At 40.2% G+C, this 27263-nt stretch overlaps 1 protein-coding gene across 1 annotated transcript; it reads left to right on the top strand.

The window, feature by feature from the left end:
• Positions 1–8052: 8052 nt before the first annotated feature.
• Positions 8053–26534, top strand: LOC100674257 (ceruloplasmin-like). Its single transcript, XM_064275384.1, is given in 11 exon segments — positions 8053–8152; positions 10337–10609; positions 12280–12492; positions 15658–15828; positions 16674–16744; positions 16746–16917; positions 21004–21261; positions 21994–22134; positions 22362–22573; positions 24729–24876; positions 26123–26534. Coding segments are annotated over 11 exon segments (2076 nt in total). The 3' UTR covers positions 26440–26534.
• Positions 26535–27263: the final 729 nt, after the last annotated feature.

The following is a 27263-nucleotide window of genomic DNA, read 5'->3' as shown; positions in this document are numbered from 1 at the left end:
AAGACCCACCCCAGACATATTGAATCAGAACCTGCATTTTAAAAGATCCCCAGATGATTCATCTGCATATACACATTTGAGGACTTCTGTATTAAACAACTAAGTGGACATGACCGTCGTATATACTTGAGTCTGAAGTTAGGCAAAGAGAGCCAGGCTGGAGATGTAAATTTCTTCGTACTTGTGGATTTTAGCAGAAGTAACACAAAGACTAGAAATGAATGTAAAAATTGTCAACATCTTCCCCATCGTCTTTAAGCTACTCATTTGCTTCCACATAATTTATATCTCATTGGTCTGCCTCACTGGGCAATGCAATTAGAGACATAAATTTTGAGCAAAACTTAGTATTTGTTGATAATATACAAGTATACACACTTAAACTATTGAAGGTGATTGACAAGAGAGTATATGGAGCATTTGACTTGGAATCCAGTGATTTATGTCGGACCCCCAGCAATATAATTTGGTAAGTATGCATCCTACAGCAAGTTAACTTGAACTTCTAAGCTTTAGATGCCTCATCTATAAAATAGGGATATGGAGTGGTGGGGAGGAGTGTTGTGAGGATTGCGTGGGGTAATATTTTTGTGTTATAAAGTATTTCGTGCACTGTAAAGTTTTTACAAACATGAGGTGCTGTTATCAGTAGGGTCTTACACACATATTTACGTGCTCTATTTTTCCTTATACTTTTTTTAAGTTCTGGAACAACAACAACAAAAAAAAAAAAAAAAACAGGAAGGAACCCCAATTTTGGGCTCACACATTTAAGCCAAATTCAGGGTGTTTGGGCTCACACGTTTAAGCCAAATTCAACAAAGCTGAGTAAATCACCTTATGTTCTTGGGCTACCATCCAAGAAAATAGTCAAACGATAGTGTCTAACTCCAAATATTGCTGTAGCAAAAGGCTCGTCTATTGAAGGCTATGCTGGAAGGCAAGGAGAGGGCTGCAAAAAACATTTCATCTTGACAAGGTATAAAATATAACCCGACCTAAAAAAAAGCGCTTGCCAAAAAACAAATAATAACAATAATAATGACCTGTTTTCCTAGTCATCTGCTGAGAGGGAAAACAACAACAACAACGACTACCTACCAACACCATTTTTGTCTTCTGGGGGAAGGTGCTAACTTTCTCTTAACGCCTACTCTGTGTCAAGCTTGGAATTAGGTTCTTACGAAGTCCTGAATGTTAATTATTATTAATCTCACGTTATAGACAAGAAGGTTAGGGTTCAGATGACTATACAACTTGTCCCAAATCACGCAGACAGTAGTGGTAGAGGTAGATCTGTAACGGAGGTAGATCTGTTTGATTTGAGAACACCAGGCTTCTTTTTTGCACTTGTTGAGGTACCTACTGAGGAAAAAAAATGCCAGCTGAATGAGTCCTCTATTATGCACAGTCCGAAGGAAAATTAATGTTCCTGTGAGAATAAAGAAGGAAGTTAGAGAATTTCAAGTTGAAGAGAGATTTGAAAATCCATTTCAAGAGTTCCTTCGCTGTCTTTCCTACAGCACCTTCCAGGCCATTGTGACAGAGAAGCTTGTAATGCTCTTCCCTATGCAGAGCTAAGTCTAACTCTTCTGTTATGAATTGAATTGTGTTCCCAAAATATTGCTGTAAATTCTAGCGCCTGTGCCTGTGAACCTCACGTGTCTGTTTGTCGTACTGTAGTGGCCTGCAGGTTGCTGTGATGCTGGAAGCTATGCCATTGGTACTTCAAATACCAGCAGGGTCACTCATGGTGGACGGGTTTCAGAAGAGCTTCCAGAATAAGACAGACTAGGAAGAAGGAGCTGATGATAGGCTTCTGAAAAAATTGGCCAGTGAAAGCCTTATGAATAGCAGCGGAACATTGTCTGTTATAGTGCCAGAGGATGAGCCCCTCGGGTTGGAAGGCACTCAAAATACAACTGGGCAAGAGCTGCCTCCTCAAAGTAGAGTCGACCTTAATGACCTGGATGGAGTAAAGATTTTGGACCTTCGTTTGATGATGTGGCATGACTCAAAATGAGAAGAAACAGCTATAAATAGTCATTAATAATCAGAGCACGGAATGTATGAAGTATGAATCTAGGAAAACTGGAAGTCATCAAAAATGAAATGGACCAAATAAAGATCAATATCTTAGGCATTAGTGAGCTGAAATGGACTGGTATTGCCCATTTTGAATCAGATAATCATAGGGCCTACTATGCCAAGAATAACAAAGAGAAACGGCGTCATATTCACCGCCAAAAAGAACATTTCATGAACTGTCCTGAAGTACAATGCTGTCAATAATAGAATAATATCCGTACGCCTACAAGTCCAGTTATATGGCTATTATTCAAATTTACACACCAACTACTAGTACCAAAGATGAGGAAATCGAAGATTTTTACCAACTTTTGCAGTTTGAAATTGATCAAATATGCAAACAAGATGCACTGGTAACTACTGGCAATTAGAATGTGAAAGCTGGAAAGAAAGAAGAAGGATCAGAAGTTGGAAAATACAGCCTTAGTGAAAGAAACAAAACTGGAGATTGCACGATAGAATTTTGCAAGACCAATGACTTCTTCATTGCAAATATCTTTTTTCAACAACATAAACGGCGACTATACATGTGGACCTCACCTGATGGAATACACAGGAATTAAATCGACTACATTTGTAGAAATAGACAATGAAGAAACTCATTATCATCAGTTGGAACCAAGCCAGGGCCCAGCTGCAGAACAGATCATCAATTGCTCATGTGCAAGTTCAAGTTGAAGCTGGAGAAATCAACAAGAACCAAAATACCACCTTGAGTATATTCCACCTGAATTTAATGACCATTTCAAGAAAAAATTTGATGCATTGAAAACTAATGACTGAAAGCCAGACGAGTTGTGGAACATCAAGACCATCATACATGAAGAAAGCAAAAGCGTCATTAAAAAGGCAGGGAAGAAAGAAAGAAAAGACCAAAAGGGATGTCAGAAGAGACTCTGAAACTTGCTCTTGAGTAGCTAAAACAAACAGAAGAAATGATGAAGTAAAAAAGCTGAACAGAAAATTTCAAAAGGCAGCTCACGAAGAGAAAGTAAAGTTTTATAATGAAAAGTGCAAAGACCTGGAGGTAGAAAATCAAAGGTAAAGAACACGCTCTGCATTTCTCAAGCTGAAAGAACTGAAGAAAAAATTCAAGTCTCAAATTGCAATATTGAAGGATTCTGTGGGCAAAATACTGAACGATGCAAGAAGCATCAAAAGAAGATGGTACACCGTCACTGTACCAAAAAGAACTGGATGACTTTCAAACATTTCAGGAGGTAGCATATGGTCAAGAACCGATGGTATTGAAGAAAAAAGTCCAGGCAAAAAACGAGGCTCCAGGAATTGACGGAATACCAACTGAGATGTTTCAGAAAACGAATGCAATGCTGGAAGCACTCACTCATCTATACCGAGAAATTTGGAAGACAGCTACCTGGCCAGCTGACTGGAAGAGATCCATATTTGTGTCCATTCCAAAGAAATGTGATCCAACAGATTGAGGAAATTATCAAACAATATAATTAATATCACACAAAAGTAAAATTTTGCCCAAGATCATTCAAAAACAGTAGCAGCAGTACATCAACAGAGAACTGCCAGAAATTCAAGCCAGATTCAGAAGTGGAACGAGGGATATCATTGCTGGCGTTAGATGGATCTCGGCTGAAAGCAGAGAATACCAGAAAGACGTTTACCTGTGTTTTATTAACTATGCAAAGGCATTCGACTGTGTGAATCAAAGCAAATTATGGATAACATTGCGAAGAATGAAAATTTCAGAACACTTAATTGTGCTCATGAGGAATCTGTATATAGACCAGGGGCAGTCGTTCAGACAGAACAAGGGGATACTGCATGGCTTAAAGTCATGAAAAGTGTGTGTTGGGGTTGTACCCTTTCACCATACTTACTTAATCTGTATGCTGAGCAAATAATCCAAAAAGCTGGACTATATGAAGAAGGGGCATCAAGATTGGAGGAAAACGCATTAGTAGCCTGTGATATGCAGATGACACAACCTTGCTTGCTGAAACTGAAGAGGACTTGAAGCACTTCCTGATGAAGATCAAAGACTACAGCCTTCAGTGTAGATTGTACCGCAACATAAAAAAACAAACAAACCCTTACAACTGGAACAATAAGCAACATCATGATAAAGGAACAAAAGATTGAAGTTATCAAGGATTTCATTTTACTTAGATCCACAATCAATGCTCATGGAAGAAACAGTCAGGAAGTCAAATGACATAATGCACTGGGCAATTCTACTGCAAAAGACCTCTCTAAAGTGTTAAAAAGCAAAGATGTCACTTTGAAGACTAAGGCACCCCTGACCCAAGCCATGATATTTTCAATCACCTAATTTGTATGTGAAGGCTGGACAATGAATAAGGAAGACCAAAGAATTGATGCCTTTGAATTATGGTGTTGGCAAAGAATATTGAATATACCATGGACTACCAGAAGAACAAACAAATCTGTCTTGGAGGAAGTATAGTCAGAGTGCTCCTTGGAAGTAAGGAGGGCAAGACTCCGTCTCACATATTTTGGACATGTTATCAGAAGGGATCAAAGGAGGACATCAAGCTTGGTCATTGAAAAAGAGGAAGACCCTCAATGAGATGGACTGACACTGTGGCTGCAACGATGGGCTCAAAAAATAACAATGATTGTGAGGATGGTGCAGGAATGGGCAGTGTTTTGTTATGTTGTACAAGCGTTGATAAGAGACGGCATCCAACAACAACGTATCTGTGAACGTAATCCCACTTGGGGAATAGGGTTTTCTTTGTTATATTAATGAGATCATATCAGTGTAAGGTGTGTTTCAAGCCAATAATTATTGAGACATATAAGAAGCAGCAAAAGCAAGGACAAATTCAGCAGATAGATGCCACATGAAGATCGCCAAATGAAGAATCAAGGACCAGAAGCTGAAGGAGACATAGATCTTCCCCTTGAGCCTACAGAGAGAGAGTCTTCCCCTAGAACTGGTGCCCAGAATTTGGACTTCTATCCTCCTAACCTGTGAGAAAATAAATTTCTGTTTGTTAAAGCCACCCACTTGTGGTATTTTTGTTACAGCAGCACTAAGAAACTAAGGCAGCTTCCAACCCAATTGTTTCTTCTCCTTGAGACCAGAGAAGCCGTCTCTAATCCCTCCCTGTGTGACTCATCATGTCTGATCTCGTCTTCTTCTGAGCCCTTTCAACCGTTTCCCAAAGAGCACAGGCTGTGAATCTCTCCCTTTTCCTGTTAGTTCTCCTGTGGGTGTTTCCCTCCAGGCCTAGCTTTTCTGAATTCCATCCAACATCTGCTGGTGACATTAAAATCCGCCCAAGTAGTGGAATGTTTACCCAAATTCCTCTTGAAACGCACCGAAGGATTCACATGTGACTAGCCTGAAGTTTTGACAGCCTGGCATTTCTGACCTTTGTAAACTTTAGCAACTGTTGCTTGAAACCAAAAACCAAACCCTGCTCATAGAGACCCTATAGGACAGAGTAGAACTGCCCCATAGGGTTTCCAAGAGCAGCTAGTGAATTCAAACTACTGCCCTTTTGGTTATTAGTTGAGCTCTTAACCACGTCACCAACAGGGCTCCAGGAGGAAGAATTATTGCATCATTATTTTTAATGCATTTTCTTGATTTTGATTTAATATATAAATGTATTTTCTTCGTAATTTTTTTAAATTTAAAAATATAATAATGTTCTTTCCTTCTTAGAGCTATTTTTAGTTTGGTAGGTACCCTTCCAGGCATTTTCCTAAGTGTGTTTAAATATCTATACGTACTCATAGGAAAGATGTATGTTATAGGTTGAATTGTGTCCCCTCAAAATGTGTGTTAACTTGGCTGGTCCATGATTTCCAGTATTGTGTGATTGTCCACCATTTTGTCATCTGATGTGATTTTCCTATGCGTTGTAAACCCTGCCTCTATGATGTTAATGAGGTGAGATTAGCAGCAGCTATGATAATAAGGCAGGACTTAATCTACAAGATGAGACTGTGTTTTAAGTCTATCTTTTTTGACATATAAAAGAGAGAAGTTAGCAGAGAAACATGGGGTCCTCATACCACCAAGAAACAAGAGCCAGGAGAACAGCCTGTCTTTTGGACCTAGAGTCTCTACACTGAGGAGCTCCTTGTCCAGGGGAAGATTGATGACAAGGACCTTCCTCCAGAGCCAACAGTCAGAAATCCTTCCCCTGGATCTGGCACCCTGAATTTGGACTTTGAGCCTCCTAGTCTGTGAGAGAATAAACTAATGTTTGCCAAAGCCATCCACTTGTGGTATTTCTGTTATAGCAGCAGCACTAGATGACAAAAACGACATGACTTTATTTGGTGTCCCAAAAAGTACACCGTGGTAAATTCATAATAGGAAAAATTAGGCTGCAATTAAATTGAAAGAAGTAGACTTCTAGATACTAACACCTAATAGTAATGTTGTTGTTGTTAGTTGCCGTCGAGTTGATTCTGAGTCATGGTGACCCATGTGTTATAGAGTAGAACTGCTCTATAAGGTTTTCTTGGCCTTAATCTTTTTTTTTTTTTTAATCTGGCCCTAAATTTTATTTGTTTATTTTTTTAAATTATTATTGTCTAGGTGTATTTTTTTTTTATCATACTTTAGATGAAGGTTTACAGAACAAACTAGCTTCTCATCAAACAGTTAGTACACGCATGGTTCTATGACATTGGTTAACAATCCCACGACATGTCAACCCTCGCCCTTCTCCACCTTGGGTTCCCTATTACCAGCTTTCCTGTTTCCTCCTGCCTTCTAGTCCCTGCCCCAGGGCTGGTATGTCCCTTTAGTCTTGTTTTGGTCCACTGGCCTATTCAATCTTTGGCTGAAGGGTGAACCTCAGGAGTGAGCTCATTACTGAGCTGAAAGGGTGTCTGGGGGCATACTCTCAGGGTTTCTCTTGGCCATAATCTTAATGGAAGCAGATCACCAGGACTTTTCTTCCACAATAGCACTGGGTGGGTTTGAACTGCCAACCTTGAGGCTAGCAGTTGAATGAACAGTGTTTTTGCCACCTAGGGACCTATAATACTAATAGATACCCTAATATATGATAATACACAGGGCAGTTCAAGAAGAAATAAAGATTCCAGTTCCTTTCCTTACATATTGTAACCTTGGGCAAGGCACTCTATTTATTTGTTTTAAAAAAGAGTAACCATTAAACTTTAGGACAAAAAGTGGCCTCTGTTCTCTAGGAGTTATAATCTAGTGGAGCAGAGAAAACATCACATGCAAATTTAAGCAACAATACAAAGCAGTGTGTGATTAATTGCTAGGCCATGATGTTGTTAGCTGCCATGGAGTCAGACCCTGACTCCTGGAGGCCCTATGCGTAACGGAATGAAACGCTGCCCAGCCCTGCACCATCTCCACGGTCAGTTGCAGATGCTGCCGTTGGGGTTTTCACTGGTTGATTTTCAAAAGTAAATCGACAGTCCTTTCTTCCTGGTCTGTCTTAGTCTGGAAGTTCTGCTGACGCCTCTTCAGCATCATAGCAACACGCAGTCCTCCACTGACAGATGGATGGTGGCTACATATGGGGTGTATTGAGGCCCGGAAGTGAACCTATGTCTCCAGCATGAAAGGCAATCATTCTACCACTGAACCACCGTTACTCCCCTAGATCGTGATACCAAACACCTGTTGTTATTGAGTTGATTCATGGCACCTCATAGTGAACCTGTAGGACAGAGTAGAACTGCCCCATAGGGTTTCCAAGGAGCAACTGGTGGATTTCAACTGCAGACCTTCTGGTTAGCAGCTGAGCTCTTAACCACTGTGCCACCAGGGCTCCAGCTGGTGACTTTAGGAAGAAGATGTTTGTTAGGCTAAGGTGGTTCGGAAGGCTTCCCTGAGGAGGTGAACTCCATTTGAGGCTTGAGGAGTGGGAGAAAATTTGGATAAGCCAAGGAAAGGAGGGGAAGAAGGGAGAGCCTGTCAGGCTGGAGAGTGAGGTCAGATGCATCTAGAAAGCTATCACGATGGGGCAAAAGGAGACAAAAACACCCTTGTCAAGTGCTGACTGTGTCCCCCAGCTCCTCCACAGCGTGCGCGGCCTCATTCATTTGCACAACTTCCTAAGTGGGTAAGTAATGCTGTTACCGTTTCTAAACGAAGAAATTGAGTTCCACGATTAGACCCTGGTCACTCAGCTGTTAAGTGACAAGTCAAGACTCAAACTCAGAACTATCTGACTTCGGTGCGTTCTCCCCTACTCACACCGTTTCCTTAATAAGACACCTTTCCGAAGGGAAGAGATCCTGTAAGTGTACTATGGAGACAAGCCTGGAATACCAGGTAGAGGCTAGATTATGGATAGTCATATGGCAAGGAATTTGAGAAGAATTTAAAGAACATCTTAAATGGCAAGGAATTTAAATTACCAACTAGGGAACAGCATAACAAAAGTAATACTTAAAAAAAGATTAATCCGGGAATGGTATGTAGAATGACCTGGAAAAGTGAAAAAACCGAGGCTGGAGACTGTCAGTGGACTATTCCTATAACGTGTGGATAGAAAGTGTTGGTTGCTGTGGAGCCAATTCTGACTCACGGAGACCCCATCAGTGTGCAGAGTAGAACTGTTCGATGCGTTTTCAAGGCTGTGGCCTTTCAGAAGCAGATCTCCAGGCTTGTCTTCCGAGTGCCTCTGGGTGGGTTTGATCTGCCAACGTTTTGGCTAGTAGTTGGGCACTTAACCATTTGTGCCGTCCAGAGACTTTATCAGGGGTAGAAAATGGTCATCAGGAAATGATGGATGAGCTAGGTAACCCATCTATCCAGTAAGCCAACCAAACACTGAACTGGTAGTATACACTGGGCCAATATCCAGTATCCCCTGTGAGTTGTGCAACATTTCACCTGTCCTGGCAGATGAAAACTAAATGCATTTGGAATGGAAATGTCGTATATGTTAATGAGCTCTTATGTAACCCTGATCTTTATGTAAATAGACACAAATAAAGGAAGAAAGCCCTAATTATAAAAGGAACGTAAGCCCTACTCAGTTAGCTTCTTTGGATTTACGATTTGAAAATGAAGACCCTTTTCCAGCTGGCCTTCTTTCTGATTTTTATTAGTTCTCTAGGTCGGGCGAAAGATAGATGCTACAACATAGGCATTAGAGAAACTGCTTGGAACTACGCTCCTACTGGTAGAAATGTGCTCAATGGAAAATATTTTTCAGAAGATCAGTAAGCAATACTTTTGCATTAAAAAAGTTACTATCAGTGGCTGAAGTTGTTAATTATTACTTGTTGATAAAATGCTGGGAAAGGATTTCCCACAATTGATCTAAGGACACTTTTGTTGTTAGGGCCACTTTGTTTGTTTGTTTAGTATAAGGACTATATTTATATAAATAAGAGTTTGTTCCTCCCTGGATTATCACTATTTTTTGTTCTCATGACACATTCTCCCAGGGTTCATCTATAATGTTGCATTGTGTGCCATTCAAGGTGTAAACCAATGCTTTTCCTTCCGATGTGGGTGTACGGTTGTTGTTGTGTGCCATTGAATTGATTCCAACTCATGATGAGCCTGTATGACAGAGTGTAACTGCCCCATAGGGTTTCTTAGGCTGAAATCTTTACAGGAGAAGATCAACACGTCTTTTCTCACACAGAGCTGATGGTGGGTTCGAACGGCTGACCTTTCAGTTACCAGCCAAGACCCTTCAGTTCCCACCAAGCTCTTAACCATTGTGTCACCAGAGCTCCTGGGGTGTACGTGGAACCCACTACCGTGGAGTCAATTTTGACTCCTAGCGACCCCGTAGATTAGAGGTTGTAAAATTGCAGCTGTCTTCTTCATTTTTTTCTTCAGATAATTGAGAAGGGGAACCTAAAAGTTACCAGTGGGATTCTGATTTATCACAGTTGTTAGCCAAAATGTCCCCAATTCTAACAGCAAATCTACAAATTCATTTCAAAGTATAAACAATCCCAAATCATAGGAATTGATCTAATGCTTGGGAGCCAAAGTAACTTTAAAGGGGGGTTAAAAACATATACCAGGCTCAATACAAGAATGTGGCATATCTTTTAAGCCGAAATGCTGAGTATATTACTTGCTGCATTTGTATTTGATCTCTTTATCAGATAGCTAATGTTCTCCTCACCTATAACGCTTTTTTTCCCTCTCCCTTCATATTTTCCGTGTCTGGGTTTTGTCTATCCAAATTAGGCTATAAGTTTCTTCTTGCTTTTAGTTTTAGTTGGTCTAACCATTGTTTGATCTTCTTCTTTCCGGTCAAAATTTGTTAAGTTTCTCTTTTTTGTTTTTACAGAGATTTTCAATCCCAACTGTATCTACAAAGAGGTCCAGATAGGATAGGGTCTGTTTATAAAAAGGCTTTATATTTTCAGTATACTGATGAGACATTTCAAACCATGATTGAAAAGCCATCCTGGTTGGGATTTTTAGGTCCAATAATGAAGGCAGAGACTGGAGACTTGGTGCATATATATGTAAAAAATTTTGCATCAAGACCCTATACTTGGCATACTCATGGACTCACCTATACTAAAGCAAATGAAGGTAAGCTGGACCCCATTTCCTTCCCTCCTTGAGCTTTTGCTGATGGCGAACATGAGCACAAGTCCTAAGGAAAAACAAGATAACCATGAAATGGTCGCCATTATGAAATACAAGTAGTTCAGCATAGAGGCAGACTCTTGCTTTGGACTCTTTAATGGTCATCACCAAGACAACCCTTTTTCAACTTCTCATCTTGAATGAGTGAACACCCTCATGCAATTCCCGAGGGAGAAAACACAGTCTTCCCTCCCTTCTTTTTAAAGAAGACACTCAGGAGCTAAATGTTGGGTTGACAGAAACACTGTCTGCCCCCTACCCATCTCTATCTGCTAGATAAGGATCAGGTTCTTTGAAAACATCAGCTTCGAGAGAACTCACTACATTCCAGGCAGTATCTTCGCTTCTACATATCTTCACTTATATGTGCCTATTTATTTCAGATAAGGGAAGACAAAAGCCAACAGAAAACAACAAAGAAAGCTAGGAAAAGAGAGCTTTGGCTTGACTGTAGGTAGAAAACAGAGAATTTTTTTCTTCTAGTGTTTGAAATACACTTATTATAAAAATCTAGCATAAATGTTCAGAAAATTAGAACTTCCGCTTGACTTGATAAGAGTACCACCTATGGGATGGATGTTCTTCCAACAGACTTTGCTTTGGATCTATGGAAAAATAGGCCAATAGAAATAGTTTATGTCACTCCAGTCATCCTTCATAACTACCTTGCCATGTTACGTGTAATATCTTGCAATAACCATCTCTTGAAAAGGTCATATATTATAGACATATGATGGGATAAATATCAACAAGAATTTTCTTATCGACACTCAAATCTTGGACTCAGATCCCTCAGGGCAGCAAGACAGTGCCTGGGGAAACAGAGAAGTTAGACGCTTAGCCTGGATTAATCCTCTGGACTGAGACAGAGGGAACTGCACCAGCTGCAGACTCAGCTCCAAATGGACAGTTGAGCAGGGAGAAAGCTAGTCACAGATCAGCAAATTTCTTTGTGTCCAACTTAGTGTTGGAGGGTCTCAAAAGATGGACAAAGAATTGAGGTTGGCCATGCTTCAAAGTCTTTATTAAATAAAGGGACATCATCCATGGTTAGGAGGACCCCGTCTCAAGGGATGGGAGAAGAAGAAAGACAGGAAAGCAAAGCCCCCAGTTCAGAACCAAAGTTCTAGCTCAGGAAATGTAAGCAATGCAGAGAGCCACCTTAGGACTTCCGTGGGCTACTTGGGGGTAACACAGATGCCTCTTTATACCCTGGGTCCTGAGTCTGACTGGCAATAGAAAATACGGAGGACAACTCAGGAGTCCGGAGGTCCTCTCTCTACCCTAGATCTAGGCACACAGTAGGTACACAATAAATACTTGTTGCATGAATCTCTAAAGGTGGTGTGAGTTGAGAGGTGATACCGCTTACCTCCTTCCAGTTTGGTCTAGAAACTGTGGCCAAGCTGGGCATTCCGGGGGGAAGCCAACTAAGGGGGATCCAGGGAGGTGAAACAGGGGAGAAGAGGAGGGGAAGGGAGGGGAGAAGTGCATACTTTTTTCCAAAAGTACAAATTAACACACAATCATGGCTCAATGCAAAAAGCATGAATTCATTCGAACTAGTGGCATCCGATGGTTACTGTGACCACAGTGGGGAGTTTGTGTTCTAGGTGCTCTCTATCCTGATAATACCACGGGCCTGTAAAAGGAAGACGACCACATGAAGCCAGGGGAAGAGTATAGTTACCAGTGGTATGTAGAAGAAAGTCAGGGACCCGGCCCCAATGACAGTAACTGTGTGACAAGGATTTACCACTCCCATCTAGACACTGTGAAAGATGTGGCTGTGGGACTTGTTGGACCAATTCTAACTTGTAAAAGAGGTAATGCATTTTTAAAATCTCAAGTTATAGCAAGAGAGTCAACCTGAGTACGTGGGCTCTCCGTCGCTCCTCTAGTGGAATTTTGCTCCATTATCTTGCCTCGACCTTGATTTTCCAGTTAAGAATGTAAAGCTACCCTCTTGGACTCTGAGCACTAGATGGAGACCTTGAGTTCAACCCCTCAGCTCCAGTCCAGTACAGTAATCCAGGTTGGTCACTAGATGGTAGTCAAACCCAGTACGCTTCACTTTATCCACTTTCACACAGGAATTTCTGCCACCTTTCTCCCTCCTCTCCTCAGAGAAGTGTTGAGATCAGCAGAAAACCAGTTGCCGTTGAGTTGATTCCAACTCAAGGCGACCCCACGTGTATCAGAATAGAACTGTGCTCCATAAGGTTTTCAGTGACTGATTTTTCTTCCAAGGTGCATCTGGGCGGACTCAGATCTCCAAACTTGGAGTTACAGTTGAACCCATTAACCATTCGTACCACCCAGGGAATCAGCAGGGTGAGAGGAAATAGGAAGATGAGAAGCCCTCTGACCGTTCCTTGAGCGTTATGTTCCTTTGCGTCTGTCTTTGGAAGTGAAAGATTTTACTTTGATGCTTCAAGTTAGAATCACCAATTTACTTCATTGGAAAATAATTATTAGAAGGAGGTGGTTTTACTAACTTGCAAAGGAATATACAGTTTTTATATTCTGATTAGGTTTACTATAGCAAGATCAGTGAGGTTATAGCACTTGATTAATTATGACATAGGTGAGCAAATTTAGCTTCCTATGATGATCAAAGTTTACAGCTTTCAGTGAACAAACAGCTCTCTACAATTAATATTTTAACAACTGTAGTTTCCTATAACAAGCACATGTAGTCTCAAAGTGGCAGATTAGGCATTCCTTGGGTGACGAGTTTTTAAAACAATTTTTGAAGAAGGGGTCTTTGCCCTTCTCAAACTTACAAGGAACTCAACTGGATGATGACAAGACACAGAACTAGTAGCTATTTAATTTAAATTTTATGTAACCTGGTATGAGTATTTCTTTTCTTTTTACACAACTGGAATTAACAAACCTAATGCTTTGCATTTTCAAAGGCACTGGTGTGAACTGTCACCAACACCTCTTCATTAAAAATTATTCTCACTTGTGCCCTATAGCTTCAGATGCAATTCTGACAAGGACTGATATCAAATATTTGGGGCTTGTTGTTTTTGTTAGGTGCTGTCGAGCCAACTCCGACTCATAGCAATGCCATGTACAACAGAACGAAACACTGCCCAGTCCGGTGCCATCCTCATAGTTGTTGTTAAGCTTAAGTCCATTGTTGCAGCCATTGTGTCAATCCGTCTCATGGAGGGTCTTCCTCTTTTTTGCTGACCCTCTACTTTACTAAGCAGGATGTCCTTCTCCAGGGACTGGTCCCTCCTGATGACATGTCCAAAGTACGTGAGACATAATCTCACCATCCTTGCTTCTACGGGGCATTCTGGTTGTACTTCTTCCAAGACAGATTTGTTCATTCTTTTGGCAGTCCATGGTGTATTCAACATTCTTTGCCAACACCACAATTCAAAGGCATCAATTCTTGGGTCTTCCTTATTCAACGTCCAGTTTTCACATGCATATGAAGCAATTGAAAACACCATGGCTTGGGTCAGGTACACCTTAGTCTTCAAGGTGACATCTTTGCTTTTCAACACTTTAAAGAGGTCTTTTGCAGCAGATTTGCTCAATGCAATGTGTCTTTTGATTTCTTGACTGCTGCTTCCGTGAGCGTTGATTGCGTATCCAAGTAATATAAAATCCTTGACAACTTCAATCTTTTCTCCATTTATCACAATGTTGCTTATTTGTTCCACTGTCCTAGAAGTTCTCTTTTGTTCAGCCTGAGTTCACCAGTGATCTTATGCATTTGGGGTCATTTATTTCCATGTGTATGTTAATGAGCCTCAAATCTATAACTTTGGTCCAAATCCTTCTGCTAATCATCAATCCTGGCAGCTTGGCCTCTCCCCTCGGATGTCCATTTGTACCTAATCCTCACCATATTTCAAAACCCCAGTCCTTCCTCCCCCCAATTTCACTCTTCCTCCTATGCTTCCTAACTTAGGGAATGGCCCCATCATCCTCCATCCAGTTGCTAGAGACAGAAACCTGGGTGTCATTCTTGATCCCGCCCTCCCCTACCCCCTTATCCCCTACCAAGCTAGTTCTGCCAGTTCTACCTCCGACACATTGCTAGGTCTGCTCACTTCTCTCCTACTCCACTGACTCTAACCTAGTTCAGGCCACTGCCATCCTTTGCCTAGATGCCTACGACAGCATCTTACGTGCTCCACTAGCCTGTAGTGCTATCCCTTTCAATTCATGTCCACCTGGCTGTCAGGGGGACGATTCTGAAAGGTCAAGCTGATCCTGTCACTCCTTTGCTTACACTCCTCCAATGGCTGCTGATTACTCTTGGGATAAAGTCCAAACTCCCTTTCTCTTAATTTCTGCCTGGAATTTACTTTACGGCAAACTCCTACTCATCCTTTAGATACCAGCTTAGGAGTCACAGCCTTCAGGGAACCTTTCCTCGCCCAAGATTTGGTCAGATAGCTCCCGATCACCTTGTTCTTCCCTCCTGCAGAATGTTACGTACAAATTGTATTATTTATTTCTTGATGGCTTCCACCCTAGATTATGAGCCCCTCAAGGGTGGAAATCTGTCTTGTTCACTTTTATGAACCTAGCACTCGCCATATTACCTGGCACATTACAAGTGCTCAACAGATATTTGTCGAATGCATGCATAAATAAATAGATTAATTGATATAAACTACGGTTGTGCTTTGAGGAAGTACAAGGTTGAGACAGAAAAATTTCATATGATAATGGCTATCAGATGTGGTCATTTTAGGAAGTTATTGATTTGAAGTAAAGATGAGTATGGATTCTTTAATTTTGGCTGTATATATATATTTTTTATATGTATATATATATATAAATATGGTGGGTTTTTTTTGGTACTCCCACACTTCAAACATTTTCCTTTTCCATATGTCCTAACAATTAGCAAACCTTGTAGATCATTTTCCAAATAAAAAATAGTTGTATTTTTAACACCAGCATTGTTTATTATCTATATGAAAAATAAGAAATGTATTTTTTTTTATTTTCAGGGACACTGAATGGAGACATTGAAAAAAATATCGACAAGTCTTTTGTCCTGATGTTTTCTACAGTTGATGAAAATCATAGCTGGTATATTGATGACAATATTAATACATATACCAAGCCTGGCAAAGTTAACACTAGCGATCCTGGCTTTGAGGAGAGCAATAAAATGCCCGGTAAGATTAAGAAGAAATTTGTCCTTCACAATATCCTATAATTCTATTTTCTGTAGTTCTCTTTGGTGATTTCCTTTGTTCAAGCTTGTTTATACCCACTGCCATCGAGTCGATTCTGACTCATAGTCAACCCTATGGGACAGAGTAGAACTGCCCCATAGAGTTTCCAAGGAGCACCTGGTGGATTTGAACTGCCACCTTTTGGTTAGCAGCTGTAGCACTTAACCACTACGCCACCTCAGCTTGTTTAGGTGAGTTTATATTTCTCAGTGTTATACTTATGGTATGCTGGTTGATATGCAAGGTATCTAGTAAATTCTGCTGGTTTCCAAAGTTTCATAGGAAGTAAAGCTATATACATAAGTTTGTTTCCTAAAGTCTGATATCGATTAAAAATTAGATGTTGAAAACACAGGAAAGATGTGATTTTACGATAATAAAATGCTATGTAAGAATATAGACCTAACCAGATACTTCAGGAAAAGGTATTTCTATCCAACGTAATTTTTCAGAAAATTTGCTCTCAGAATCTGAGTCACTTTTATTCCCACGCTCTTCTTTCTTGAACTTAGTTTCCTTCTCTATTCTTTTCCCCTTTCTCTGCTTCCTACCTTTCTACTCACTTTCCTCCTTCTTTGACTCCAAACCTTTGTGATCCTATCACTTCTAATCTTACGCAGTGTTTATGGCCTTCTTTTTAGTGAAACAGAAATAAAATATTGTCGTGGATTACATATGAGAAGAATGTTGACACCGCAAGGTTTATATAATTGATAAATGCATAGGAAGTCTACTGAGTGGTGCTGATTTCCATGCTTCATAGGTTAATGTGTATTTGCTTTCAGCAATAAATGGATACATGTATGGAAAGCTGCCCAATCTCACCATGTGTGCAGAAGACAGAGTCAAGTGGTATTTTTTTTGGTATGGGTGGTGTGTCTGACACACACCCAATCTATCTCCATGGACAAACTCTGACCTCTAGGAATCACAGAAAGGACACCATCACTGTCTTCCCTGCCTCGATGGAAGATGCCTTCATGGTGGCCAAGGGCCCTAGGGAGTGGATGCTGGGCTGTCAGATACATGGTACGAACTTATGACTTCTGCACAATGTAGGCTCGGAGAACTTCCAAGTTTATAGCCCACTCCAAATGCCTCATTTTGCAGATGAAGAAGCTGATATCCAGGGACTACCTTTTGGAAAATACGACAAAGACAGGACCAGAACTCAGGGCTCTGACATCTTCACTCTATGATAATAACCTGTTTCAGGTTTACAGGGTTTTTTATTTTGTTTTTACAAAACGCTTTTACACTCACTAGTCTATGAGCCCCACACAAACCCTGAACGCAAGGCAGAGCAAGTATTATTCATTTTTTAAAACTGAGAAAACAAGTTTCAAGAGGTTACCACATTTGCCCAAACCCTTATAAGAAGCATAGTTAGGAATTACACAGGACCAACTAATTCCAATCCAAACAAACAAACAAAAAAAATATTGTAAATCTATTCTGACTCAAGGTGACCCCATGTGTTGCAGAGTAGAACTGCTCCATAGGGTTTTCTTGGCTGTAATCTTTTACGGAAGCAGGTCTCCAGGCCTTTCCTCCATGGTGCCACTAGGTGGGTTCAAACCACCAACCTTTAGGTTAGTAGTTAAACACAAATTGTTATGCCACCCAGGGACCTTCTAATCCAGTCCTCGGAAAGTCCGCTTATTTGAGTTTGTTTGCCTCTTCAATCATGCTCTCCATTTAATGTGATGATCAGTTATGCAATTACTGATCTTTTCTGTCCCTAACTATGACCGAACTCTAGATATGATCATGTAAATGCTTTTGCTTTATTTCTCAGTCAGAAAACATAATTGCTATTAGGACTGGAGACTTCCACTATTTCTTAGAAAAAAAAAAAAAAGGAGTTTAGTTTTTCTAATCAATACCTTTCTTTTTTCTAATTCCCATACTTGCCTTAGCACCATGCTTCAGTTACTCAGTCAAACAACTAAACAAGTATTTATCAGAATTTATTACGTGCTACACCCCTGCCATAAAGAGCCCTGGTGTCACAGTGGTTAAGCGCTCAGCTGCTCACTGAAATGCCTATGGTTCAAACCCACCAGCTGCTCCGCAGGAGAAAGATGTGGCAGTCTGCTTCCGTAAAGACTCCAGCCTTGGAAATCCTGTAGGGCAGTTCTACCCTCTCCTATAGGGTCGCTATGAGTCGGAATCAACTCGATGGCAACAGTTTTGGTTTTCATGATGCCCCTGCCAGGCTGGGGAGAGGGAGGACCATGCAATTGCTATTGTAATTCAAGGACTGAAATTAATGATAAAAAGATTATAGCTTAGAAAGGAATATCATCTTAGAAAGGAATAAAATGTACACTCGGCCCCATTTTTCCTACTTAACCTCTGTCACAAATGATGTCCTCAAGCCAGGTCCTCGGACCTCAACTCTGCAGAAAGAATAGGGTCAGCCCTAGACACAATTGAGAAGGCTTCTAGGCTAATTGATCACAGCTTTCTCCCATATTTCTTCTCTTCCTGTGTCCTTCTTCCATCTTTGGTGTTTTAAAATTTTACTTCCAGTCTACTTGAATAGATCTTTGCTGGGAAGGAAGGAAGGAGAGAGGGAGGCAAGGAACAAAGGAAGGAGGGAGGAAAGGAAGGAAGGAGCAAAAGAAGGAAGAAGGGAAGAAAGAAAGGAGGGAGGGAGGGACGGAGGGAAGACAGAAGAGGAAAGAAAAAGTGCAAGTCCAGTGTGGTAAACTAGAGTCAGCCCATGTGCTCAAGACAGATGACTGTTGAATGAACCATGTGTTAAACTGTTGATCGCTTCAAGTTGGCCTCACTGGGATTATTCACATCACAAAAATTGGCAAATGCTATAAATCAGATTTTTTTGTTCCTTCGTTTATTTTTGGAGAGACGGTTTAAGAACAAACCACTGGTCCGGTCCCACCCCACCCCATCCCAGTTCTTTCTTCAGAGAGTAACCGCTATAATTAATTTGGTGTGTGTACTTGCAAACCTTTTACTATGCATTTTCATATAGAAATATTTTTTGTTATATGTGTAAATCTTTCTCATGAGTAACTAACCATGAAGTAAAATGGTACAATTAAAGGGTTTTTAATTTTAACAAATGCTGACAAATTGCGCTCTGAAAACTCTATACCAATTTATAATCTAAACAAAACAAAACAAAAAAACAATAGTGGTCATATTTCTGAAATCAAAATACAAGACCGATGCCTTCATGGAAACAAACCTGGCTTAATTTGTTTCCTGCCTGCCAAAAAGTTAATCTGAAACACCAACTAACTCGGTGACTTTTGGAGGAAATGTCATACCCACAAGGGAAGATGTTTTTGGCCAATAGGCTCTCAAATTCTTCTCTGTAGACAGGTATCCTCTAGAAGTTGGTCTAATGCAGGCTACTGTTTTCTAGTGATATATGTCCCTTTAATATTCATCTTGGAAACCCTGGTGGTGTAGTGATTAAATGCTACTACGGCTGCTAACCGAAGGTCGGCAGTTCGAATCCATCAGGTGCTCCTTGGAAGCTCTATGAGGCAGTTCTACTCTGTCCTATAGGGTCGCTGTGAGTCGAAATCAGCTCGATGGCAAGGGGTTTTGTTTTGGTATAATAAAAACGTACTGATGAAACAAGACTTCTAAGATAAGAGCAAAGGAATAATGATAAACTAAGGGTAGGAAAGAAGCCCTGAAACACAGGGGTTAAGCGCTGGCTGCTAACAGAAAGGTCACCAGTTCAAACTCACCAGCAGCTCTGCAGGAGAAAGATGTGGCATTCTGCTTCTGTAAAGATTTACAGCCTCAGACACCCTCTGAGGCAGTTCTACTCTGTCCTATAGGGTCACTATGAGTTAGAATCACCTTGAGGGCAGCGGGTAAGGGTAGGAAAACAATGGTATCAGATTATCTAGGCTGAGGCTTGTTGCTACACAGTTCTTTAAATTCCTTGGCGGCCAAAGCAAATGAAAACATAAACCAAAAAAACCAAACCAGTTGCCTTTGAGTTGATCTGCTTATCTTTTTCCTAGCACTAAATTTGAAAATGGGTTTATTTTATACTTATGGGACATTTAACAATATAGTAGGAAATTACCAAGGGCAATTTTATGAAGGTATTAAAACATTCTTCATGTGTGATTTACACACTCTTGTTAACATCTGAAGGCATAATTAAAATTTTCTGCAACAGCATTAAATCATATTATATAAATATGATTTACTGAATGACACCTAAGAATGTAGTAACAACTTTAACAACCAAAAACTAAAATGTGTTACAATGGTATCAGCATTTAAATGCGGCCAAAAAAACTGCACGCTGGCCTTGAATCTCTGGTAGCTCAGCTGATGGATATACATTTTACCATCTCAAAGATTATGAGTTTTAAGCTTTCTGCTCTATTGAATGAAAGTTATATGTCAGAAAAGGTCAAGCTCTAATCTAAAACCGCCAAAAAATAATGTTTTCCATGCTATTGAATTTATTTTTCTCTAATTCATTCACGTACAATTCGGGAAAGCCAAGAATAGTATGCCAAGTAACTATTGTATCTTCTTACATTTTGAGCTCATGGTAAGATATTCAATCTGTAAAATGGAAATTTTGTATTAATTGTGAGGAGGATAACTGATTTAGAACAAAAATTAGAATCAGGATTAGGTTCTATTCTTATTTTATATTGTTGGAAATGACTATAAATTAGTGGATTTTATCAGCTTGCTTGATTCTCCTGACTAGGGAATTCCATGATATCTTAGCACAGCAAGTTAGCACTTCACCACAAGACATCTTTTCTCAGAGGGCTCCATATATTTTTTTATTATGATAGACTGAGCAATTAAAAATGCTGTCATCTTAATGTCATAACATCTTTTCACATTGTTGTTTTAAAAGCAGTGTTTGCTACCTTCCTGAAAAAAAATCAGACACGCCTTCTTAATTTTTATTCCAAAAGAAAATGTGTAGATAAGCTATTAGTTGGACAGACATAGATATTCATTGTCTAGACAAAAGGCTGAAAGGATAGCCATGGAAAACGATGACAATGGCTGTATACAGATGGGGGGATTATGGACATTTTTGGGGGGGTTATTTCATTTTTCCTTATTTTCCAAATTTTATGCAGTGAACATCCATTGCTTTTATAATCAGAAACAATTGTAAGCATTTTAAATCAGATGTGTGTAGACCCTTGCTTTCTTTCCACATCATCACTGTAAATATAAAATTTTTTGTGTACCTGCTTTCTCTGCACAGTGAATCCAAGCTATACTTTGAAAAAGGTGCTACCAGAATTGGAGGAACTTACAAAAAACTAGTTTACCGTGAATACACAGATGCTTCCTTCGAAAAACAGAAGGCAAGAGAAGAGTATCTTGGAATCCTTGGTAAAATTCTATTCACAGCTTGCGAGGCTATAAACGCCATCTATACATATTCTATGGAATCGAAACAGAATTCACCACCTCACAGTTTTAGAGATTTTAGTCGTAATCTTATAACCTCATGAAAACAAAACATTCTGATTCATCGAATAATTTTAACTACACTCTTTTGTCCCTATGAATTCAGTGAGATAAATATACTTATGTGGTCCAAAGTGACTTTCCAAGATTCTGAGTCATCTAGATGTCTTGCAGTTGGACACATTCTTTTTTATTGTACGTTATATGAAGGTTTACAGAACAAACTAGCATCTCATTAAACAGTACACATATTGTTTTACAACATTGGTTAACAACCCCACAACATGTCAACACTCTCCCTTCTCAAACTTGGGTTACCTATCACTAGCTTTCTTGTCCCCTCCTGCCTTCTAGTCCTTGCCCCTGGGCTGGTTGAACACATTTCTGACTTATGACATCATCACTTTAATTTATTCCCATTAGAGCCTTGCTCAAGTAACCAGCCAGTCAATTCTCACTCATGGCACACCAATGTGTGTCATAGTAGAACTGTGCTCCATGGGGTTGTCAATGCAAGCAGATCACCAGGCTACCCGTTCTGAAGTGTCTCTGGGTACACTTGACCTCACCTTTTCAGAGACTGCTCAAATAATCCAACCTGACAATTATAGTTTATAAAAACCAAGGACAATTATTAACTCTTTCGGTTTCCAGGCCCTGTCATTAAGGCAGAAGTGGGACAGACCATCAAGGTCACTTTCCATAACAATGCTTCCCTGCCGCTCAGCATTCAGCCTCATGGGCTGCGTTATAGCAAGAGCAATGAGGGCTCATTCTACAAAACACCTGGAGAAAGTAAGTAGAGCTCAGGGAGGGCCCAGGGAAGCTATGTTGTTTTTGTGTGTGGTTGAGTCGATTCTGACTCTACAGACCCTAGACAGAGTAGAACTGCCCCAGAGGGCTTCCCCAAGGTGCTCCAAGGGGAGAAAGACCCAGTCCTTGCTCACAGAGACCTCACAGTAGTCTAGCCTAGGGTTCTTACGGTGCTAGGTTCTCTTTGTTAAATGTATATTTTTCCCTAGGTGTCCCTGCACATTCCTCACACGTAAATCCAGGCACAACATTTGTCTACACATGGGAAGTTCCCACAGATGTGGGTCCCACCTCCACTGATCCCGACTGCTTGACTTGGCTCTACTACTCCTCAGTAGATGAGGAAAAAGACACCAACAGTGGCCTTATAGGACCTCTTCTCGTGTGCAGAAGTGGAAGTCTTGGAGAGGATGGCAAACAGGTGGGTCATGGGGTCTATGTCCAGGTATGCCTTGGTGAAGGATTACCTGAGACGGGACTACACAAAAATGGCAATGTGCCAGGTCTGGGGACTCAGAGGTTCAGCTTCTTCTGTCTGCTGATGTCTCCCAATTCTGAACTCCAAATCTGTCTCTCCCTCTGCCTGATGAACACCCGTCCTGGCAGGTCCCAAGGACACCTCAAATTCTACTTGGCTTTTTTAACCATGGAGTCCCTGGTTAAATAAGCACTTAACTATTAACCTACTCAGAGGCACCTCAGAATGAAGTGCGGGCACCCCAAAAGGTCACAGCCTTGAAAACCCTGTGGGGTCACCATAAGTCAGAATGAACTCAGTGACATCTGGTTTGACTTTCTGGTTATTTTAACCATAAGTCACCCCTTTAACTAATCATCCCTCTGCCCCAGGTCAGTCTCTTTCCCTCTCTTTCTTAGTAAGTGGCATCACCACACCTGGGACTTCCATCCACAGCTCCTTCTTTCTCACCTCTAACATGTAATCAAGTCTTCAATAAAAATAAAAAAAACCTGTTGCCATCGAGTTGATTCCAACTCACAGTGACCCTGTAGGACAGAGTAGAACTGCCCCATAGAGTTTCATGGAGCACCACATGGATTCAAACTGCTGACCTTTTGGTTAGTAGCTGGAGCACTTAAGCACTACGCCACCAGGGTTTCCAAGTCTTTGATACCACTGCCTTATTTTATGCACCATCATCTTTTCCTGAACTCCTTTAACTTGCTGTCATTCCCACTCCCATGTCACTTCTCCACATCCCTTCTTAAAATCCGATTATAGCACTCCCCAGACTAAAAATCACCACAACAAGAAACCAACACAGTTTTTTGACTTAGAAGCCAACACATTTGACCCTGCCGACCCCTCCTGACTGGTGTCCCTCAACCCCCTGTACCTTCACTCTGGCCATACTGCGGAATTAGCTTGTCGGGCCTGAGTGGGGAAGCCTGTTTCACACGCCTTTGATTTCACACCTGTTTAAGGAGCTCTGGTGGTACAATGGTTAAAGCAATCAACTGCTAACCAGAAGGTCAGTGGTTCGAATCCACCAGTGGCTCTGTGGGAGAAAGATGTGGTAATCTGCTTCTGTAGAGATTTACAGCCTTGGAAACCTTATGGGATCACTATGAGTCAGAATCGATTTGGCGGCAGTGGGTGGGTCTCTGCATTTGGAATGGCCCCTTTTCACTGGTTTATCTGCCAAAAGGAGGAGACATTTTTAAGACTCAGCCTGAGAGTCCCTTCCTTTGGAAATTGTCCCTAATTAGTTGACCCTCTTGCAGGTTACCGTAGTCCCTTGTACATGGGTCTATTAAAGCACTTTTCCATGTAATTATTTTTACTGATCTCTCTCTCCCGCTAGACCATGACTTGAGAGTACATACAAGGTTTTGTTAATTTTTGTAACAACCACAACCATAGCAAATAGTAAGTGCTCAAAAATGCTTGATGAATGAGTTGTTCTTCTCTCTCACTCACAGGTAAACTAATATCTAAGTACTTTTTTGCATTTATGTAAAAAAATGCATGTGTAATAAAGCCTTATAAATCTTCAAATACAAATATATGCGTAATTGAATGCATATTTTATTCAAAACTGTGAATATATATTTACATTTATTTATATAATAAAAGTCAACTAAAATAGTCTCAATTCCTATGGTATATATAAGTTTTACAGTCTATCTGAAAGTATATATATGTATATATATTTCATTTCTTTGCAAAAACTTTCTGGAATTAAAAATACCTTATTTAACTTACTTCCCACAGAGCATTCCTTAGATATAAAAAGCCACTATAAACATCTGTGATGATATCATTTAGCTTTATGGAATTTAGATGTAAATATTTTAGAGTAAGAGTTTTATATTTAAAAAAAAAAAAAAAGCCATAGATTTTTCCCAGAACCTTAGCTCTGTGATAAATCCATTCACTTGGATTTGCGCCATTATGTAAATGTCCACAAATCAGAAGTTTACCTGATCAGATAGTCCATGAGTATACAAACGCCCTTGTGTGGAAAATCCTGGGTGCAGATGAACCAGTTAACCAGATTTTGAGTGTGGACCATTCATGCTGTGTGTCTATTTTTTTAAACTCTCTTCCACGGAAGAAAGTAGACAAAGAGTTTTACCTGCTGGCCACAACATTTGATGAAAATAAAAGTTATTTCTTGGATGAAAATATCATAACATTTACCACAGAGCCTGAAAATGTGGGTAAAGAGGATCCAGACTTCCAAGACTCTAACAAGATGTATTGTAAGGGAATTTTAACTTATAAAATAAATGAATTAAGTAGTTACTTTTTTTTTTAATTTCATCTTGCTTTAAAGAATTGCAGATTGTTTAAGAGAGATTTATTTGTTCCCGCAACAACTTACTAACACATTTCACATTTCAAGTATATTTTTTCCAACAAAATATTATCTACTAGTAATTATTTTGCATTCATTTTACTAAATATTTACCCCTACCTTCTTGGTATTGGCTATTGCTATATGTGAGACAGATATAGCATATTTCTCTATTGCCACATATAATGGGGTGGATGTGGTGGGATGTTTGTTGAGATGGTTGCTTGGTTGGTTGGTTGGTTTTGGAAGACTATATACGGTAGTGATAAAACTGTTGGTCTACAATCTGGAGACTTGGATTCTGATCTCAACAGTTCCATTCATCAGCTGAATGACACTGGGCATGTGTCATACTTATCTAGTGCTGTTATAACAGAAATACCACAAGTGGATGGCTTTAACAAAGAGAGATTTATTCTCTCACACTCCGGGAGGCTAGAAGTCCGAATCCAGAGCACCAGCTCCAGGGGAAGGCTTTCTCTCTATGCCGGTTCTGGAGGAAGGTCCTTGACATCAACCTTCCCCTGGTCTAGGTACTTCTTAGTTTAGGAACCCTGGGTCCAAGGACGCACTACACTCCCAGCACTTCTTTCTTGATGGCATGAGGTCCTTCTCCTCTGTGCTGGATTCTCTCTTTTATATCTAAAAAGAGATTAACTCAAAATACAACTTAATCCTGTAGATTGAGTCCTGCCTCATTAACATAATTGCCTCTAATTCTGCCTCATTAACATCACAGAGGTGGATTTACAGCACTTAGGATAAGCACATCAGATCACAAAATGGTGGACAACCAGGTAATACCAGGAATCGTGGCCCATCCAAGTTGACACACATTTTGGGGGGACACAATTATGTACAACATGTAACTGCCTCTCTGCCCTTGGTTTCCTCAACTCTAAGCAGAAGGGATTGAATTATTTGATCTAGTAAAAGTACCGTCTACTCTGACATTCTCTAATTCTTTAATGTCATTGCAGCCTTTCAATGGAATGGCTAAATAGCAATTAAAAAAACAAGGAAAATTGTAAATATTTGTGGTCAGATTCCTACATGAATGAACCGTTTCATGATTAGCATTTTGTTAGGTTTCAAAAGATATCAAGCACCAGTAAATTAAGTACTCTTTCTCCGGTCCAAATGTCTTGCAGCCATAAATGGATACATGTATGGAAACCTGCTTGGACTGGATATGTGTGTGGGAGATAACATTTCATGGCACATTCTTAGTGTTGGATCAGAGTCAGATTTACATGGGATATACTTTTCAGGAAACACCTTCATTTCTTTAGGATCAAGGATGGACACTGTGACGGTGTTTCCCCACAGCTCCCAGACGCTGTCTATGACACCTGATTCCACAGGGAAGTGGTGGAACTTCTCTTTCAGCCTGAAACACGTCCAAATCATCCAGAAGCGTGGTCTTGACATACATTCAGTATTCTCTTCGTACAGGAAAGAAAATTGAACTGATTCAAACAATGCTTGAAAATCTCCCTCCACCCTGTTTTATTTAGTTTCTAGGATTATAACTCTGTTTCATTCGTAGTGTATCATTTTCCTCTACAAGTAATCCCCTCAGCCTCTCTCGGTTCTCTCTTCCTGGCTTCCAGGCTCTAACTCAACCCACGCTCCTCAAAAGCGCTGAAAACGTTTTGAAGCATTTTGCCTTGTTTTCACTCTGTTATGTTCTACATTCTTATCCTTTGTTCGTTTGTTTGAAAATACCAAGTCTTGAGTCAGGTGCACGTTAATCCTTGAAGTGACATCCTTGCATTTTAATACTTTAAAGAGATCTTTTGCAGCAGATTTGCCCAGTGCAATGTGCCATTTGACTTCTTGACTGCTGCTTCCATGGATGTAGATTGTGGATCCAAGTAAAATGAAATTCTTGACAACTTCAATCTTTTATCCATTTGTCATGATGTTGCTTATTGGTCCAGTTGTGAGGAATTTTGTTTTCTTTATGTTGAGACGTAATCCATACTGATGGCTGTATTCTTGGATCTTTATCAGTAAGTGCTTCAAGTCCTCTTCACTTTCAGCAAGCAAGGTTGTGTCATCTGCATATCGAAGGCTGTTAATGAGTCTTCCTCCAGTCCTGATGGCCCATTCTTCATATAGTCCAGCTTCTCAGCATACAGTTTGGATAAACGTGGTGAAAGGATGCAAACAACGCATACCAGTCTTGATTTTATGCCATATGTTTCAACGACTGCCTCTTGTTCTATGTACAGGTTCCTCGTGAACACAATTAAATGTTCTGTAATTCCTATTTTTGCAATGTTATCC

This window comes from Loxodonta africana, chromosome 23, assembly GCF_030014295.1.
Source record: "Loxodonta africana isolate mLoxAfr1 chromosome 23, mLoxAfr1.hap2, whole genome shotgun sequence".
Lineage (NCBI taxonomy): Eukaryota > Metazoa > Chordata > Mammalia > Proboscidea > Elephantidae > Loxodonta > Loxodonta africana.
The sequence above is the reverse complement of the archived record's forward strand: the minus strand, read 5'-3'. Positions and strand labels throughout refer to the sequence as shown.